Below are 18,871 nucleotides of genomic sequence, written 5' to 3' on the forward strand. Positions count from 1 at the left end.
GCAGACTTCAGAGGCTGATACCTTTTTTTTCTCTTGCCAAGATTAAACTCTTCCCGGGGTGATTTGATTCCTGGGGGTGTTGGTCCGCGAGCACAGGGCGAGCGGTGGCCAGGGTGTTTGCCCAACGGGTCGCTGTTTGCAGGGATTTGGGGAGAAGGCCGGCCGGATCGCGGCCGTCCCGCCCGCGCCGCCTTCCCTCTTCCCACCTTGTGTCTCGCTAAGTTCCCAGCTCCCGGCTGCAGCCATGAGGACGGCGCTGCTCCTGGCGTGCCTCGTGGGGGTGGCCTGCGCTTTCTCGGTGAGTAGCCGCGCTCGCCCCATGCCGCGGTGTCCCCCCCCCCGCCACCGCTGCGCCGGGGTCCCCCGCGCTCAGCCCCCACCTTTCCCGCAGGTCAAGAGCTGGCTGCGGCGGGCCAAGTCGGACGACTCGGAGGAAAACGCGGTAGGAGCTCACCTTCCTTCGGATCGCTCTGTCCGGCTTTTTTTAAGTTCTGTCCTCAAAACCAAAACTGATGAGTTTTTTATTTTTTTTCCCCCTTCCCTCGTTCTTCTGGTAGGTTTTGAAGAGCAGGCATCGGTACTACCTTTACAGATACGCGTATGCCTATCCTCCACAGAGGAGGTACTGGGTAAGTGCTGAGGGTTTGGCCACCCGCGCGCTCCAGGGACGCTAGCCCAAATTCAATAGGGTCATAGTCGCTACCCTTCCTGCCACGACCCTCTTGGTTGCAAAGCCGGGCTAGGCACCAGCTGGGTCTTTTGGGGGCTGTAAAGGCTGGGGTGAAGCGTGCACACGGGGTCTGGCTGAGGCCCTCGCGCTCGTGACACCGATGACCTAAAGCACCCCTTGGCTACTGCCGGCCCTGGAGACCGCCGGCCCCAGTGGAGCATCCCTGCCACCGTGCACGCACGTGTTGGGGAGCGGGCCGATGCTGGGGAGCGCGCCCGGGGTTTTTAGGCCTTCTGCATCATTCGGAAGCACCGGGAAACCCACTTTCCCTTCACTTTGCCTTTCCTCAGGGCAGTGACTCATCTGAAGAAGAAGGGGACGGCTCCGAGGAGGAGGAGGAGGACGAGGGGGTARGTACTCATGTGGCCGTTGGCATGGCAAACCAACCAGCGGCGTGAAAAACAAATGCAAAAATTGGGGGCATGTTGTGTTTTTGAGCCTCCGCTCGCCGCCATTTGTGGTCAGGACTACTGACTGCCCCCAGGCTTCCACTCTGGACTTTAAATGCTTTTACGCTTTTTCCTTTTTTTGCTTTTTTCTTTTCTCTTTTTCCTTTTGGAAGGAGAATGAGAGAGGCAGACTTTGGGGGTTTCCGTTTTCGGTGGCTCAGAGAGAAGCAGGCCTGGCTGAATTTGGAAACGGGGAGGTTCAAATGCAACAGCAAGAGCAAAAAAGAAACATTACTGCGAAACGTTGCTCTGAGCAGTGCCATCCTCGATCCCCAAACTGTGCAAAACGGTGCTTTAATAATACGAGCAGTCCATAATTCCGCCCACGAGGTGGGAAATTGGGGGTGATTGCTTGCTTTCAGCGGGAGGGCCGGCGCAAGAAGCTGGCTGGCGTTTGCACAGGTTTGCGGCCGGACACCCCTCGCCGAGCGCCCGGGCTGCCTTGCAAAGGCCTGTTGGCACTAAGCAGGGCGCCGGGCACGCCGACCCTGGGCGACGGCAGTCCGTATTTCGGGGCAAACGGCACGGTTTTGTCCCGCTGGCGGCGCGCCGCTGCTTTTACAGGGAGCGGTGCGTTTTTGCCCTGGCCTTTGCGAGCGCACCCGGGCTCCCGGCAGAGCAGCTCGGCGCGGGGCTGTTTCCCGGCTCGTACGTACCCTTATTTTAAGCGTGCGAGTTGAACCCGTCGTCTCTCGGCAGGGGCCGACCCACAAGGGCCAGGAGGCGGTGGGCGACGGGGCCGGTGCCAAAGCTGCCGCCGGAGGTGCAGGAGAGGCCGGCGCCTCGCAGAAGGTGACGTTGGGTGGGGGGGCACCAGTGACACCCCGCTGGCAGAAGGGGACGGGGAGGGGGCGTCCCCCCAGCTCCCCCGGGGGGGCTGCACCCCGACAGGCACCCGCGGGGTTTCCTGCACCCGGTTTGCCCATGTTTTGGGATTCCTGCGGTTTGCTGGCAGCCCTGGGCATTGCTCCAGGGTGGGTTAACAGCTCCCGCGCCCCCACGCGTGCCTTCCTCGCACCCGGCTGGGGGCCAGACGAGCCGCTTCGGGGCAGCGAGGGGCCGCGGCTCTGCTCCTCGGGCTTCGGCAAGCGGCAACACCAACGGGCACGATTAACGCCAAATTCTCTTCTGCTGGCCCCCGCAGGGCCAGGACTGCAAAGGCCTGGCGGGAGCCGGCACGGGCAAAGGTCCTGGCAAGGGCGGGGACAGCGAGGACTCTGAAAACGAGGACAGCGAGGAGGAGGAGGAGGAGGAGGAGGAGGAGGAGGAAGAAAACGAGGAGGAGGTAGAGGAGAACGGGCAGGGCATTAACGGCACAAGCACCAACACCACCGCGGGAGGAGACGAGGCTCATGGCAATGGCACCACTGCAGCTGAGGAAGGCAACAGCACAGCTGGGGAGCAGGAGGAGGAGGAGGAGGAGGGGGAAGAAGGGGAGGAGGAGGAGGAAGAGGAGGAAGAGGAGGAAAAGGAAGAAAGCGAAGCGACAACCGCCGTCAGCACCACGGGCGACGAGGGGCTTTACGCCACGACCACGCCGGGAGACACGGGCTACCAGGACACCACCACGGCRGCCGGGGACCAGTGGGAGTACGAGGTGACGGTCGGCGGCGCCGAGAGCCGCACCGACGACTACGGCCACGAGGAGGGGGACGCCCGCGGGGACAGCTACCGGGCCTACGAGGACGAGTACGGCTACTACAAGGGGCACGGCTACGACGTTTACGGCCAAGATTACTACTATAGCCAGTGAGGGGGGAGCCCGTGGTGGACCCCCCCCCGGCGCTACCGCTCTGCCCGCCTGTCCCCCGCTCTCCTCCCCGGGTTTGACTCAGGAACATGCAATCCCGCCGTGCCTGCAAAAAGCAAAACCCCCCTCCCTGCTCAGCCGCGTCCTGGCCACCGGCTTTGACCGGTCTCGGCACATCCGCTGGGGCAAAGCCCCCAGCAGCCGCTCCGGCACCCTGCTCTGGGCAGGGGCTCAGGCTAGAGACCCCCCCACGCCGGGTCCCTTCCCTCCCTGGCGCCACGCGCCAGTGGGGACTGTTGGTTTTCCACCCCGTCCGAAGAGTTACTGCATGCCAGAGGGGGCTGTCGAAGGGGTTTCGTTGAGCACTCTCTCTCGTCTGGTTTTATATCTCACGAATCAAATCAAAATAAAGCAACTGAACCGAACGTGTTCGTGATGAAGGAGAACTGGCTTGTGAGTTTGCAGTTCGGGTGCTAGTTAGCGCCTTGGGAAACCCCTCAAGCTGGTACAAACCTCCCCAAGGGCTGGAGCTGGCAGAGCCGTGTGGCCTTCGTGGGCCCAAGGTCTAGATCTGTGTGTTCACAGATGGGGTCAAATCGACATATTTCATCTCAAACGCACACATAAAAAGCTAGGGTCAGACAGGCTAAGGGAAAACCCCTCTCCGGAGTCACCTCAGAAAAACCGAAAGGCGTTTTTAGGGTAACTGTTGTGGATTAACGGCGTGTCCTATATAAAACTGGTGCAGTTAAAATGAATTTGCGATATCTGGGTGATAACATGACCATGTCTTCCATTGTTCAATGATATGTTTTCCATTGCACATATCAGGCAATATTTATATTAGTAAATGTAAAGAGCCAAATTTTGCTTTCCATCTAAAACCACTTTCAGTCTGGATTTACTCTAATTCACCTCCTAAAGACTTTGCTATGGTGATACTGTAATTAAGGCTTGGCACATGGTTACGGCTCGGCTTATTTTCCAAAAGCACATACCTGCGGTGGCATCCTTAACCTCTCCCGGCGCACCCCTAGACACTGCCCGGCGTTCAGGGTTGCGCATGGGCACTTTTTCTTTACTCAGCTTCGAGCCCCTTGCCCTAAACCGCCTTCAGCTACAAGGCAAGGACCTACTCAAGGGGGTCGTTTAGGGAGGAGGCAGCTCCTCGTGGGCAAGGCTGGAGCCAGAGCTTCACGAGCAGGTCAGAGCCGGCGGGTGTCTGCAGCTGGCAGGAGGAGGGTTGCACCAGCGGTGTTGCAGCAAGGGTGCCCTTATGCAGGTGCCGAAAACCGGAGGAGCTGGGGCCCTGCGCTGAGCACCGTGAGGGTTAAGGGGAGTTACTGCGCTGCCTTCACACTTCTAGAAAAGAAACCTGTGTTCAACTCCTAATATAGGCCGACCTGGAAAATGAGTTGCTATTCTCACGCGCGGCCGTCGCCAAGTGCTGGCCGCGTTACAAAACCTCTTTAATTACACCGAAGCCGTGCTCTGGCCGCCTTCGTCCGGGTAGCCCGGGGCACCGTGTGCTGCGGACCCCCTTAGGGTTGCTTGCCCCCTTGGGGGTTGCTTCCCACGGGCTAGCGGGGCGGCAATGCCGGCAACGCCGGCACCGCAGGAAAGGGCCGGCGCCGTGGGAAAGCGCAGCCCTATTGTTCGCTGCCCCCCCGGGGGACAGCGGCCACGTCAGGAAGCCCTCAGGTGGCTGCCGGGGGTGCCCGCGGGGGGCCGCCCGGCCGCAGCGGGGCTCGGCCTCCCGGGGGCCGGCAGCCCTCTCACACGGGGCGCGTAAGGCTTTCCCTGCGTAAGGCTTGCGTAAAGCCTCCCCTGCCCGGGCGCCGCGCCAAAGCCTCCGCCTTGCCCCCGCGCAGCGAGCCCCGGCGCTGCTCGGGCACCCCGGCACCAGCATCCCTTTTGCAGCTCAATTATTTCCGATTTTGGCCTTTTTTTTTCCTAGCTTGTTTTAAATTTACTTGCAACAGAGGCTGAACGATGACCTTGTGGGACATTTATAACTTCAAAGTGGTGTCACGCGGTGAAGCCGGGCCCGGGGCTTAGCCCCACGGCACAGGTCGTGGCRGAGGTGGGCATCGCCAGGGCTGTGAACGGGCACCTGACACCGTATATTGTTCTCTCCCTTTCCACGGTCTCTGTTTGCTTTCCACGTCCCTTCCTTTTCCCATGTCCGTCACAGTAAACACCCTGCGCCTTGCTGTGTGCCCTCCTTATTAATAACATAATTGGCAGCGTGCCGTGCTAAGATCAATGCTAATTATCGAGCAATTTAAGCTTCAGAACAGATATTTATAAACTGTACTTTCTGTTTATTCGACGGGGTGGAACATTTGATAGCTGTCTTCCACCACAAACACATTTTTAGATTAAAATTACTCCCCCTGGTTATCTGTGGGCACTTCCAGGTCTGACAAATGTCCGTGAACGGGAGCTGATTGGCTCCGGGGAGTTACAGCCAACTTTAAATTTCAGCAAAGTGCACGGAGCCTCCAAACGCTGCTCAAGGGACCTCACCTCCTGAAGATAAAAGGTAATTTTCTTACGCTGTCTCTCCCCTGCCTTTTAATTGATTTTTTTTTCCCCTAGTAGAGTAGCTCTGGCKTTCTCTCCCTGTCCGTTCACCGGGGGAACTGAGGTGGCAACAGAAGATGAATTTAGTATGTATGACTTTGTATGCAATATAGGCTAAGCAGAATGTAGTATGTGGAAAAGCTTTGTACCGATGATCATAATGTATGAATTTCCTTTGGATGTTTTCTATAGAAATATCAGCATAGCCGAAAATTAGTTTTACAACTAGATCTGCAAGCCATGGCCAGGAAGGATGAAGGAAATGAGACTTATTACTCAACATAGCTGTTAGCTGTTGCCTGCCATTTATTACTGCTGCTGAAAACAACATATAGGAAAGTCAGTATGTGTGAAAGTTTCTTAATTTAGAGATTGAGAACAACAGCGAAGCTTGTGCTACATGAATCACTCCAGGTACAATTGTATTTCTTAACTGACAGAGATTTTGGTGTTCATTTATTGTGACTGTCCCTGAGAACTGCTTTGACCAAACGGTTTGTGCAAGAATTGTTGAACCAAAGCTGAAGAAACTTTAATGACCATCATAAAACTATCACCTGAGCTTGTGCTCTTGGTCCTTTTATTCCCGGTCCCGTCTGAGACATCCAGGCTCCGTAGAGCAAATGTCAGATCTGTGTGGAGGTAGCTGTAACTCACCTACAGCTCCTATTTATAGTGCTCGTGATTCACCACCCCGCTAGGGTTAAACAAGGCTAGGTGCAGGCAGCAGGGAGAAAACGTGAACAAGCCTCTTCCCACGGTGCCCTCCCACCCGGCCAGCTGGCCTTCCCAAGAGCCTTGCAGCCCCTCAGGCACGCTGCCTCTGCTTTCACGTGTGTGTTTTACAGTCACACGCAGCGCAAAACCGTTAAGTAACGCCTGGCTTTGTGTCCCTAGGAATCGCCAAAGATGCTCATTGCCCTCTTATGCGTGTGTCTCGCAAGCACAGCCTTCTCGACGCCCGTGAGTATTTCTGTCCTTGGTTTCCAAACGTATGTTGGGAAGCCCTGTGATATGTAACCCGTGACATCCCCGGGAGAAGGCACGGGGATGGCCAGCAGATTTCACTGTCCCTGGCAGCCCACCCTTCATGCAGGAGCAGGCTGTGGGCATCCCAGGAGCTCGGCCCCTGTTTTGCAAGCGCTGCAGATAGCCCAGGGAAGTCACAGCACCACGAAGCAGGGCTGGTGCACACCGGCACACTTCCGATATAGTGCAAAATAATAGCTGTACTTACGTTGCACCTCTGTTTTTTTCAAGGCACTGGAGCAGAGGTGAAGCTGGCAGGAAAAATACGTTATCATTTAGCTATCTGCCACGCCACTTTAACTTTGCAGTTAGCTAGACCTGCGCACAAGAGCCAGTCTGCATCACTGTAACTCTTCTCCTGGAGCTCTTCCCCTCTGTCAAGGTTTTTGGCTAGAAACACCCTGAGCAGATCCATAAAAAGGGAATTGCAGGGAAGTATGCCCGTGTTAACCACATAGGGAGGACAGGCAGTTGGATGGACTGACTTTCCTGTGAACTATAAGGCCTTTAAATTATATTCTAGCTCTTATAATATGAAATTCATACAGATATTGCTAAAACAAAGGCTAAGCTAAGATAAAAATACCAGCCATTTTTATCCTGCCTAATTTTTGCCCAACACCTTAAATGCATGGATAGAGTGAAAACCTACTCTTGGTAAAAGGCTTTCATTTTCAAGTAGGAATAAGCAGGAGAGAAACCATTTCTTTAATGAGAACTGAGCCCAGTGTGTGTGTAGTTTCGTCCCTGGGTTAAAGCTCACACAACTTGGTCCGTAGCAGGGCAGCAAGGGGTAAGGCTATTAATCACTGGGGATTAGCTTTTCAAATATGGGCATAGGGGAGAGCTGGTTAAATGCTCTGCCATTTACCTGGCTCTGCAATCCACCCCTGTACGATTTATAATTTACAGTTTACAACCTGTCACCCATCTGGCAAATGCCTGCCCAGCTGCTCACGGATAAACACAGGTTTTGCCAGGTCTGCAGYGGGGCTGGCCCTGGGCTGCCGGGGCGGCCACCCTCGCTGGCTGGCCGCGTGACCAGGACGCGTTATAGCTTGAGCAAGGGCCTAATAACAGTAAATGGCTTTTTTTTTCAGAAGAGAGAACYTGTACGGGGCCTTTATAGCAGCCCAGAGGGCATGGACAGTGTGTGATGCCTTTGCTCTCATTTGTGTTCCCCCCAGGTGCCACTGCCACTCTCCAGGAAAGCTGGTGAGAACTGCGTGGGCCAGCACCAGGTAAATCAGCCCTTCCTGGGGCAAAAACCCGCGGCGCCACGGTACCGTTCATCAGCAGAGGGTGGGGAGTGCAAGCAGGCGCTGAAATATGTAACCGTTTCAAACTTTACAACTTCTCTGTGCTGAACATTGGGTTTGGGCCCTACCAGGGCTACGCTTCCTCTCCTTCTTTTTGCAATGATGGCTCTAGGTTTCCTGTCAGTAGCCCACGCCGGTGTGGTCGGGCTCCTAAATACAGGCAGCAAATCTCAGCTGCAAGCTCTCATTCCCGATACAAAAGTGTTCTTGGCACACACAGATGAGGCTTTAAAAGTCTTGGCTATTAGGGATATTTTTAAAGATTTATCAGTCTCAAATGCATCAGTAACAAAAGTCAGAGGAATATTTCCTAGTAACATGGAAGACAATGTTTTATTTTTTCTATTGTAAAGCAGCTGTTTCCCTTCTGGCACCTGGGTCACTTTAGATCCCATCCGTCATGTTTAATGAGATCGCTCATGAGATCGTTTATTCAAGGCATGAGCTACCTTACAAAGAAGCCATAAATTCTGAAAGAAAGCAAAAGCTGAAAACTAGTCAATAGGAGACGCCCCATCCAAGAGCCAGGAGGCCCGATAAGCACGGTCCTGCCGAGGTCCCTGGCAGCGGTATCACTAAGGCGATGGCCGCTAAACCTGCCCCAGTGCTCCCAGGTCTAACCAGTGCCCAGGTCCGGGCTGAACTGGGAGAGGACACTGAGCCGGACCCCCAGAGAAAAAAGCTCCTGCTTTTTTTCAATATCTTTTTATTTATGTATTTATTTTTCCTCTAGATACTGCTGAAAGGCTGCAATGTCAAGCACGGGTTTTATGTCTTTAAATACGTGTACTCGTTTTCAACGCGGCGAAATCAGACACAGGTGAAGGTGAGAGGATGCTGGGCATCGGGGYGTTGTAATGTGGCAGGAAAATATGCGTTCAGCCCGATTTAACCCTCTCGCCTTTGTGCCCCGCAGAAGGAAGAGGCCAGCGCTCAGAGCAACGTCTCCCGCCCCCAGCCGAGCGAGGAGGAGGCRCTAAGGAAGCTGACGGAGGGCGGCGCTGCCGGCGGGAGAGGGGACGACGACAGCTCCCTGCCGGAGCGTGCTGGACCCGAGAACGGCGGCAGCAGTGTGGAGGGCGGGCAGCCGCCCAGCACCGCAGGCAATGCCGGCAGCGGGGAGGCCCGCCGGCCTGGCGCAGGTGGCGGTGTCGGCAGCGACGCTAGCCTGGCTCCAGGCACTGAGGGCAGCGGCGACTCCGATTTCCTGGACAGGGTAGAAAGCGACGTTTTGGTCCTGCCCCAACGCCCCGTCACGGCCCCGCGGGAGCATGAGAGCACTTGGGAAGGTGCTGATGGCGCCAGGTCGGAGGCAGACGGCCTTGGGGAGCTGGAGGCAGCCGGGGAGAGGAATGGCTCCCGTGCTGGAGAGGCGGCCGGCGATGGCCACGAGGACGAGTGGGCCCGGGAGGTGGTGACGACAGGACACCAGCTGGCTGGCGGGCCGGCAGAGGACACCGCTGTGGGGGCTGAGGCAGAGGGCAGTGGTGACGCCGGTGTGCTGGGCGCTGCTCGAGGCAGGGGCCACGGTCCAGCCACCATGGGAGGCGCCGCCTTCACGTCCATCACCGAAAACGCTGAGGATGTGGAAGTCGATGCTGCCGGTGTGGATGAATACACGTACATCCCGGACGCCGGCGCAGTCACCATCACCCGAGGGGTGACCCAGGCAGGGAGGACGGGTCTTGCCCAGATCCCTACCAAGGAGGACGACGAAGTCAACATCTTCATCGGGAAGGCCAACATCCATGTCGGGGAGCAAGAGATCGCCACAGAGCGCCCAGGTGACGACGATCACGACACCATCGCCGCCACGGTGGGGGCTGGTGGCCACCTGCCCACACCAGGCACCACCGAGGTGCACGACGGTGGCCAGAGCACCCCCACGAGCGGGCGAGATGGCGGCGAGGCCCAGGGAGTGGCCACCACAGTGGGCCACAGTGACAGGGACGGCCCCACTGAGGGGCACGGGCCGGCGGCCACCATGGTGCAGCCGGAGGGCGACGGTGACGGTGGCGACGGTGATGGTGACGACGGTGACGGTGACAATGGTGGCGCCACGACGGCACCCCAGCAGGGCGAGGGGGACTGCACCACGGCTGGCCGGGAGGCAGCTGACCGGCCTGGGCCAGGCGGGAGCCACCAAGTCAGGCCGCGACCCACTGGGCCACGGGGCCRGCAGGAGGGCACCGGGCTCCCCAAATCCCCGCAAGGGAAAGACGGAGCTGGCGCTAGCCAGGGCACAGCTGGCGACGGCGGGGAGATGCCGGTGGTGAGACAAGACCGGGTGACAGAGGCCAGCGGGTCCTCCCATGGTGGCGGCGAGCCGGCCCGTCCCCGTCCCCCCGCGCAGGCCCCCCTCGGTGACGGGGTGGCTGGACATGAGACAGCTCGCGGCCACAGCATGGTGCTCGCCGCGGCACCCACTGCCGGCGCCCGCCATGGGGATGCCCCCAGGAGCCCGGGGCAGAGGGGCAACAGCGGCGAGGCGAGGGGCGGCAGCGGCGGCGGCAGGGGGAGGCTGGRAGCCCCCCCCGGCCGGCGGCCAGGCAGCGGCGTTGCCCGGGTGTACGAGGCCTACGGCCGCAGCCGGCGGGTGGACCAGATGCGGCGGGCCGACGAGCTCCGCGTGCGGGAGCGCTCCGTCTACGCCTTCGGCCAGGCCGCCCGCCCCGCCGCCCCCGGGGGGGCCCACCGCCGCCCCGGGGCACCTTTCAGCCCCTACGGCCCCCGGGGCGGCTGGCCCCGGCCGGTACGCCGCAGCCCAGATGACAGCAGCCAGTCGTCGGAGCCGGAGCGAGGCAGCCGCAGCGACAGCCGCCAGGAGGGTGACAGCTCCTGGGGCCGGGAGGGCTGGCGGCACCCCTGACGCAGCCAGACCCGCCGCCCCCCGGGCTGCCCCGGCGCAGCGCTGCCCGGGGACACCTCACTCCCCTGGCACCTCTCCCCGGGGGAAACCGGCCCCGAGGGGGTGGCGGGGGCCCCCACCGGCCGGCGGGTGCTGCTCCTCGCCCCGCCACCAAAGCCACGACAGTGACCGTGCCTCGACGCCGTGTTTCGGCCAGCTGGGAGCCGGAAATTGCCAGCCCGTCCCGCAATGCCGTGAATTGGAGGGGGACTGCATGCCATGCTAGGAAAGCAACGTACGGGTCCGCTGTAGGCAAAATGCACTAGGAGGCAATGCAGTAAATCATAATACGCAGCGCGCGAGAGCATCGTTCATACTGTTGTATGAAGCGAGTAAATAAACGGTGAGAAAAGCCTGTCGTCGTGGTTGTTGCACTTGAGGAGGAAGGTATTTGGTGTCGCAGGGTGGCCCCCGATGCCACGCTCACCCCAGCCCCGCCACGACCCACCCCCAGCATTTCCCTCGCTTGGGGCTTCAAACCCCACCACCCTCGCCCTCTCCGTCCCCTGGGTGTTATGCTTTGCTCGTGAGTCTGGCCGAGTGTCTCCCCCATCCATCACCTGCAGCACAAGCCGCCCTTCCAGCCAGCGCCGATGCCATGGCTTCGGGGCCCTTTTTTTTTTCCCCCACCAGCCATATTAAAGTTTGGGATGTGCTTGAATGTGCTGGGTTCACGCTGCCCATGGCATTGCGGCCATGCCCGAAAGTAAACATTATTTATATAATTACATGCTGTTTTGCTGTCCAATTTTTACTAAAATTGGAGAGGCAGAGTATTGGAGTAAACAGTGAAGCGACAGCAGTGCTGAGCACTGCGCAGAGAAATGCTGCCCTCTGGGGACTTCTGTGGTTCATGGAGCTGACGCAAAAACCTGCGGGGAAGCAGTTAAAATGACATATCTCTACCTAAAGAGGAGGAATGCTTGTTCCCCCTGCTCCACGTGCAGAGGCCAGCTGGGCAATGGCAGCTCCCCTTTCGGGACATAGGCCCAGTTTTTCAGGAACAGGCAGGGATTACTGATGATCAGGAGCAGGGCGATGATGATAACACCGTGTATTTCAGTTGTGCTCTAGATAGGGCCAGCTGGCATGACTCGGGGGGGGCCAGGAGTCCCTCGAGGTGCTCAGCACACAGCCCCAAAGGGCTGGCAGGGATGGGACTCTTCCCAAACCCAGCAGGGACCAAACGTGCCCTGCGGGGACCCGGCCATCAGCAAGGCCTGGGCACCATCTAGTGGGAAAAAAAGCCTTTTGCCAGGAACGTTTCGTGCTGGTCTAATAGCGCTGGGCTGCTGGTGCGGGGTGCTGGGGCTGCCCCCGGGCCCTGGTGATGGTGAAGCTCTGCAGTTTTTCCCCCTTTGAAAAATTTCTCCGTACTTTTTTTAACAAGCAGCATAGTGCAGGTGTCCATTCAGCCCTACGCATTCAACTTATGCTCATTACTGAATATTWGCATTTCCCAGGGGCAGCACGTGGAAGATCGATGCTTGCTTTGTACAGCAGAGAGGTGATAACCCATAAATCAGCATCTTCTTGCATATTTGCCTTAAGAGTACTGGGATTTTTCTAAGGTGACTCCAGCTCTGTGCAACGGGGCACGTTGTGTTTCGGCAGGCTCTCCCCGAACCCCTCCCTACTGCTAAAGGAAGGTTGCACTGAGGTGCCTGGTTTTGCTCTTTCAAAACTGAGTTTCCAATCAGCATGAGTGGCAGCACAAATGGCTGCAAGTTTCCTTTCCCAGGAATTAAAGCACCTTTGGCAAACTGAATTTCTGAGAACTCAGTCTGTAGCTAATTGCAGAGCCTAGCTCATATGGGGAGCAGCCTTGAAATGACGTAAGAGCATCCTAAGGTTTCAAAGCCAAATTTGGTTCAGGCCTTAAGCTCTCCTGTGCTTTGTATTGCTGGGGAAATCTTCAGTAAGGGCTTCAACATATGTGCATTTAGTTACCTGTTCACATGCTTTTTTAAGGAAGAACATGATTAAATTATCACCTGGAGTTTCTTCATGTGGGGATAGTGGAGTATTTTGCTCAAGTGCTTTAGGGTTTCTCATTCTGCTTTGAGCACACTGAAGCAGAGCATGATATGTCCCTAAAAATCCCAGCTTCCCTTACAGGCATAGTCATAATTGTGGAATAAAAGTAATAATTATAGGGATGTGGCCAAACGAGTATGGGCAGTCAGGTAAATGTCATGCTTATAGGAGAAACGTCTGTTATTGGAGGTTATCACTGATTTCTAGTGTCTAAGTGCTAAGTGCAGAGGGTTTTCTGCGACAGCCATGGCAGTAGAAAACACCCAGGTTTTGCAAAAGCAGACTTTCAGTAATGTGTGGTTCGAGTGAGGGCCTGCTCATGAAGCGGTAATGGAAAAAGAAGTCATTGCAACCTTTGGGTGAAAAAGACAAGTCAGCTTTCCTGCCAATCATGTGAGTGAGATGCAGGGAGCGTGAGCCACRCTTTCTGCCCTGGTGCACAATGGAAATTGCCGCGGCGGCCCCGTACCCCCAGCCAAAGTCAGGCATCTCTAGCGAGCGCGAGCGTCGCAATTCAGGAAAACCGGCTGACCTCAGCGCCGCTGGCTTCACCTCCCCGAGGAAGCCTTTCCCATGCAGTGTTGTTGAGTCCCTTTGCAAACCCGGCTCAAAAGCAAGCCCAGGGTGACGCAGGCGCCTGGGGCTGGTGTTGGCCATCAGAGCGGGTAGGGAGCTGCTTGCGGTTTACCTGGGCAGATTGGGGACCGGGAACTGGCCAGTATCTTTGCTTTAAAGAGGGAGCRGAAGAACCCAAAAAAAAAAAACCCTAACCCTTTGTTTTGTGTCTTAAAAATAGCTCTCCTTATAATTATTCTCCCTGGCTTTGCACCCTGTGGCTGTGTTAGGAGTCATGCGCTCAAGCCAGGCGCTCTGCTCCGCGTGCATCTATCRCGTTGCAACGGGACCTGTGCAATTGCGGCTCCTGGGCAGGCCTCGCCTGGCGGTGCCCGGGGTTTGCTTGTGCGCCGTCACCACCGGAGCGTCCCCCCTCCGATTACAGCGCAGCGCAGCCCCCTTCGCCTTCGCCGCCTGTCGAACCGCCTTGTTCACTGCCTGGTGCTCTCAGTCTGGCGACAGCAAAGCAGCAACACCGAAAGCTGGAGAATTAGAGATCGCTTATGCCGGAGCGGTAGCTCAAGGTGCCTTTATGAGCCTTTCAATAAATGGCAGATAGGCACAGAGTTCTGGAAAACGTTATTAATACTTTTCAATACTAATTTTTTTCTTTCGTGACATGAACTGGGAACCAGCAGGCTTCCCACGCGTGGTGGCCCTTTGCTCATCTATAGGTGGGCTGGAGGAGCCCAATGTTTACAGCCCCTGTGCGAACGGCCGCTTTATACCCCCTGCCAAAGCCRATCCAAGGAAAACTTCCGGGCACGGTGAGGACGCGTTTAAGGAAAGCTGGACGGATGGCACTCCTACTTGGCTGACTTTGTAAATAAACACTGGGGAGGTGTAATGTGATACCGTGTATACTTGGCTCCGGCTGGGCTATTTCTTTACAATATGCTGTTTTCCGTATGTTTTTCATATATTTTGCAATCAGCAATCTGTAGGTTTGTTTGTGTATTCACGCCTCAACCGCTGAACTGTTTAACCTTCTCTACATTCGGTGTTTTGGAAAAGCCAAAAAGGAGCAAGTCAGACTGTCTAAACACCCGAGCTGCAGACTTGCCTGAAAGCCAAAAGTAAGCTATAATTTACTGGAAGGGAAGGTCTTCTTTAAACTTACAGCAAGGCGCATATATAGAAGTCTACCGAAACCATGTAATGACCGTCTGGCAGGGCCGGGGGGCCGCCGCTGCCGGAAGCGACCGTGCGGCTGGGCCAGCCCACGTCCAGCGCAGTTGGGTTTGGTCAGGCCGTGATCCCACATCCTAGCGGAGAAGCTTCCCCGATTTCCGCCATCTGCGGCGCTCCTCCCCAGTTTTCAGCAGTAGGCAGGGTGGGAGCGGCGCTGGGCCCGGCGCCGCAGGCCGTCGTGATGGAGAGGGGGTGCAGCCGAGGTGTGCGAAAACGCCGTGGCAAAACCTGGTTGCCGCCGTCTGTCTGTTTCAGCAGAGCCCTGCTGACAGCGCACACCATACGCACAAGTGATACAGAGGATGCACCTTCAGCCATGGAAATTCAGAGCTGAGAGAACACCTGAATTTGTGCCATTAATGGCAGTTAAGTTTGCACCCTACATTTTTATGCAGCTCATGCTAAGCTCTGACGTAGAGCTTGGAAGTTACCTCATCAGCTAGGCAGGCTCGCCAAGGCAGAGCTCGGACAGGGCTCTGCATTTTGGCAGACCTACCATGGCAGGGACCGTTGCTGCAGACCTCAGTGCATTGCTATGCAGAGCTTGTGGCAGAGATAAACATAAGAAACACGTTTTTGCCACGTGAGAAACACCCTACGCGGGCAACTGAGTGGGGCCATGCTCTTCCCCACAGCTTCCCTCCTTCCTCCGATGAGCCAACGTGCTGGTGCCTTCCTGGGYAGGTGCCTCTTTTCCTCTCCTTTCCTGGTTCCACTCCCCTACTAACCTGTGCTTCGAGCTTTCCCCCTCCATCCTTCATGCTTTTCTCCGCTATTCACATTTTTCCCTTAGGCCTTTTTTCTGGTACTGTTTCTCCATCCTTGCCTTCTCCACTATGAATTCCCACCTGGATGCTTTTCACTCCTCTTTGCACAGCCCTGCCCCTTCGTTAGCGCTCTCCTCCCTATCCTCACCCTAGGGCTTTCGTGCCCTCTTCCTGTTTGCTCTGTCTTGCAGAAATCAGCATTTGCTTCTTGCTGTGGCTCTCCGCAATCCCAAGCGAAACGGTTGCTTGGGGCTGGCAGACCTCCTCTGGCCTCCAGCGCCTCATGCACTGCGCCCAAAACTCTGCTTTCACTCCTGTTCATCACTAATGTGTTTGAACCAAGATCACAGTGGGCCGGGGGAAAGATTTCTTGCTGGGAAACAGTCACCCTCTACCCCGCATGGACTGTAAAAGGTAACTAACTGATACTGGTGATGGGACAAGCAGGATGTGGAAGACCTTCGGAGTAGTTTGCCCAGTCCCATCTCTGCTGACGGGGAGGCGACTCGCGTGGCAGATGAAATGAAACCTCGAGAGCTGGGTTCCCCTGGACAAGCTCCCTGGCTTTCACGGACGGCTCTTACGTGCTGCAGTTAAGGTGTTACAAAGGTAAACCAGTAGCAGGGCAGGTGGGTCGGGCTCAAAGCTCATCGCCCAAAGCGATGGCAGAGCCACAGCTTTGTGCAGCAGGTCACCAGCAGCCAATGACTGCATCACCTTGTGTGGAGCAATATGTTGACTCTCCCAACAAAACTCCTCTCTTTCCGAGGGGAGGACTGTTTCTGTTTCAGGTCCCAGGGCTGTGTTCTGAAATGCTCTCTGCGGACCGCAGGCACCGGGACAGTCACCTAGAAGATAATTTTGTGTTGGGTACGTATTTGGAGCACTGAAAGGAGAGAGCGGGAAGGAGCCCTTCTCAGGGATGGTGGGCTCAGAAACCAGAGGCAGAAAGTTGTGCAGGGCTCCGGCATGCATCTGCCCTGTTCTGCTGACTGTTTGCAAAACCAGGGCCCTCTTGTCTTTGGGGAGCTTGCGAAAGATTTCCAATAGCCAGGAGGGCCATGGAAAAGCTTTTAAATGCTCAGAGCTGCAAGAGATGCAAGAGCAGAGGCCAAAAGCTCCCTTCTCCAGCATGGGATTAAGTCTACAGGCTGTAAACGGCCGGCGTGGGACACCCGTGCCCACGCACAGCTATCAGCCTGAGCCCCTCCAGCAGCTGCTGTGATTTGCTGAGAAACACCTGCATAAAAGGTACTTCACTTGTTTCACATCCCTCTTTGAGCCTCCTCCGTTTCTAACTGATCCTTGGATCCTGGCTTATGTCAGAAGGGGAATGGTTTTATTGCATTTTTTTCCATGTTCTTGCTGCACTTGAGACCTGTTTCCTAAGCTTGCCTCAGAGATGGGGGGTGCATCTGGCACCAGCCCTCAGGAAGGGACTGGTGGTCCATCCAGTGTGCCAGCCATGCAGTGAAGCTTTTGCTTAAGGCATGTGGCACGGAGCACCTTTTTCTTCCTTCCCCTTCTTGCTGTAGCTGYGAAGGCATTAGTCTGTGGTGTTGATAGCAGCACTGCGCCTGCAAGTGGTAGTTACTTACCTGCTGCATTCGCCCCAGTGCAGCGTGTGCTGGAGGGGACGGGCTGTCTTATGAGGGGGAGGTGAGAAACTTAAAAGTATCTGGGCTTTGCTTCTGGAAAGGGATGAAAGCACCAGTCAACTCAGAGCCAGCTCCCATCAGGGTGAGCAGCGGAGAGCTCTAATTCCCTTTCCCGCAGGAACTGAAACGTTTACCTTGCTGATGCCACTAGCAAAGCATGATTCATGAGCCATCAGCCCGGCAGCGGAAGGCCGCTGGAAAATCCCAATTTAAAGGCTTTAAATGTTACTGAAACACAGCGGTCCGTCACACCTCTGGCAACGCTCAGAAATGATTCATGTTTCCTTGCATGTGTTTTATACAGAAAGGGGCAAGCTTTGCCCTCGATGATTCCTGGCAATCAGTTCATTTCACTGCAGCCCGTGGAGGTGCCTGGGGTGTTTGGGCTGTACGATATTTGATAGCCGCGACAGACAGCGTGTGCYGCAGAGCTCCTACTGCGCTCAGAGCGATACCGAGTCCCTGTGCTGACAAATAAACGCCACGGCTGGCCTCAAYGGTCTCCCCCAAAATTGGCTGGTCCTGGGATTTGTCTGCCAAACTTGCTCTGCATCCTTCCCTCGTGTGTTTTTTTTTGCTGGCCGCAACACAGTCTTGCTAAGCTCGAGCAGGATTTGGGGTTTCTAGACGCTCTTTAGGTTTTGTCCAATGGCTCTTGTGCAATTTCTTGGAAATGAAAATACTTTTACTCTTAGTTCCACCTTCCTTTCTTCCTCCTGTGTTGCTGTTCTTATTTTGGAAAGTCTAGTTTAGGTCTTAATAAAATCTTTCCAAGCAGAAAGGGGAAAGGAGGGGACCAGGTCTGTATCCTAACATAAGAGGAGCTCCCAAAATCCCACAGCTCCCTGACAAGCCAGGGACAGCAGGGCTGTTGGCTGCCCCGCAGCTTCTTTTAGCTGCTTGTGTTACTGCTCCTCGGGCTGCAGCGAAATGCAGGCCCTCCAGTTACAGGCCAATCTCTGCTGTGCAAAAGCAAAGACAGCCCTGACTTCCCAATGTCTCCCTGCACACATACGTAGCCACGGCTTCACCCAGTGACATCCGCTGGGACGCCCCACGATAGGTTAGGGTGTCTTGTAAAAAGACAGACCGCAGAGAAAAGAGGGTTGTTTGGAAGAAGCGGAGGAGAGTTGCCAGTTACCGTAATTGAGAATTCTGTGTGCATGAGGGAATCCAGCATCCAACCGTGAAGTGAATTTGCTCTCCACTGGTGCTGTCTGCCCAGTGAGAAATCTGTAGTTCTTCTTTACTGATATCTAGAGAATGACTTGTGGGCAAAAGTGGTGTAGGAGCACGATACATATTTTTTTCCAAGTCACATGCTCTCCTATAGGAGCTGGACAGGCTCTGGGGAGCATGTCCCAGCAATGTGTCAATGTTGCGACCTGTTGAATGAGGGGAAAGCAGCCCGCAGGCATGGGGTATATCTCTCATGCGTGGTCCCTGCAAGTCCATGTGGTTTCCGGATACCTGATCGATGTACAACTTGAGGCTTTGCCTAACACAGCGCTCGTTTGCTGCTTTCCAACAGTGGCGTATTCGGCTGTGCCACTCGAGCTGGAGCAGTGCAGTGTCTTTCCATGGGGACAGAAGCCAGAATATTTACTTTTAAGGCCTACGGTGATTTAAGGGACTGTGGGAGGAAATCATTGATTTTTTTAAGCTATATTGGCTTAGAAAGATGTATAGTAAAGAATATTCAGCCCAGCTCTGAAGAACTTCTGTTAAGTGCATTTTTACTTGCACCATTTGGGCTCTCAACTCATGGAATGCAAATTTCCATTTTTGTTTAATTATTGAGCTTGTTTGAAGAGCAGGGGAAAGTAATTCAC

The 18,871-nt window shown here is 55.7% G+C and overlaps 2 protein-coding genes across 2 annotated transcripts; both read left to right on the forward strand.

The window, feature by feature from the left end:
* Nucleotides 1–244: 244 nt before the first annotated feature.
* Nucleotides 245–2,932, forward strand: IBSP (integrin binding sialoprotein). The gene is made up of 6 exons (XM_026064773.1): nucleotides 245–298; nucleotides 392–442; nucleotides 558–629; nucleotides 1,021–1,080; nucleotides 1,879–1,971; nucleotides 2,324–2,932. Exons 1-6 carry the CDS (start codon nucleotides 245–247, stop codon nucleotides 2,930–2,932), a joined length of 939 nt encoding a protein of 312 aa, XP_025920558.1.
* Nucleotides 2,933–3,364: 432 nt separating this feature from the next.
* Nucleotides 3,365–10,732, forward strand: LOC112965625 (ovocleidin-116-like). The gene is made up of 5 exons (XM_026064788.1): nucleotides 3,365–3,382; nucleotides 6,413–6,478; nucleotides 7,732–7,785; nucleotides 8,597–8,689; nucleotides 8,780–10,732. The coding sequence occupies exons 1-5, from the start codon at nucleotides 3,365–3,367 to the stop codon at nucleotides 10,730–10,732; spliced, it is 2,184 nt and encodes a 727-aa protein (XP_025920573.1).
* The last annotated feature ends 8,139 nt before the right edge of the window (nucleotides 10,733–18,871 follow it).

This window comes from Apteryx rowi, unplaced genomic scaffold (genome assembly GCF_003343035.1).
Source record: "Apteryx rowi isolate R43461 unplaced genomic scaffold, aptRow1 scaffold_1018, whole genome shotgun sequence".
Classification (NCBI taxonomy): Eukaryota; Metazoa; Chordata; class Aves; order Apterygiformes; family Apterygidae; genus Apteryx; species Apteryx rowi.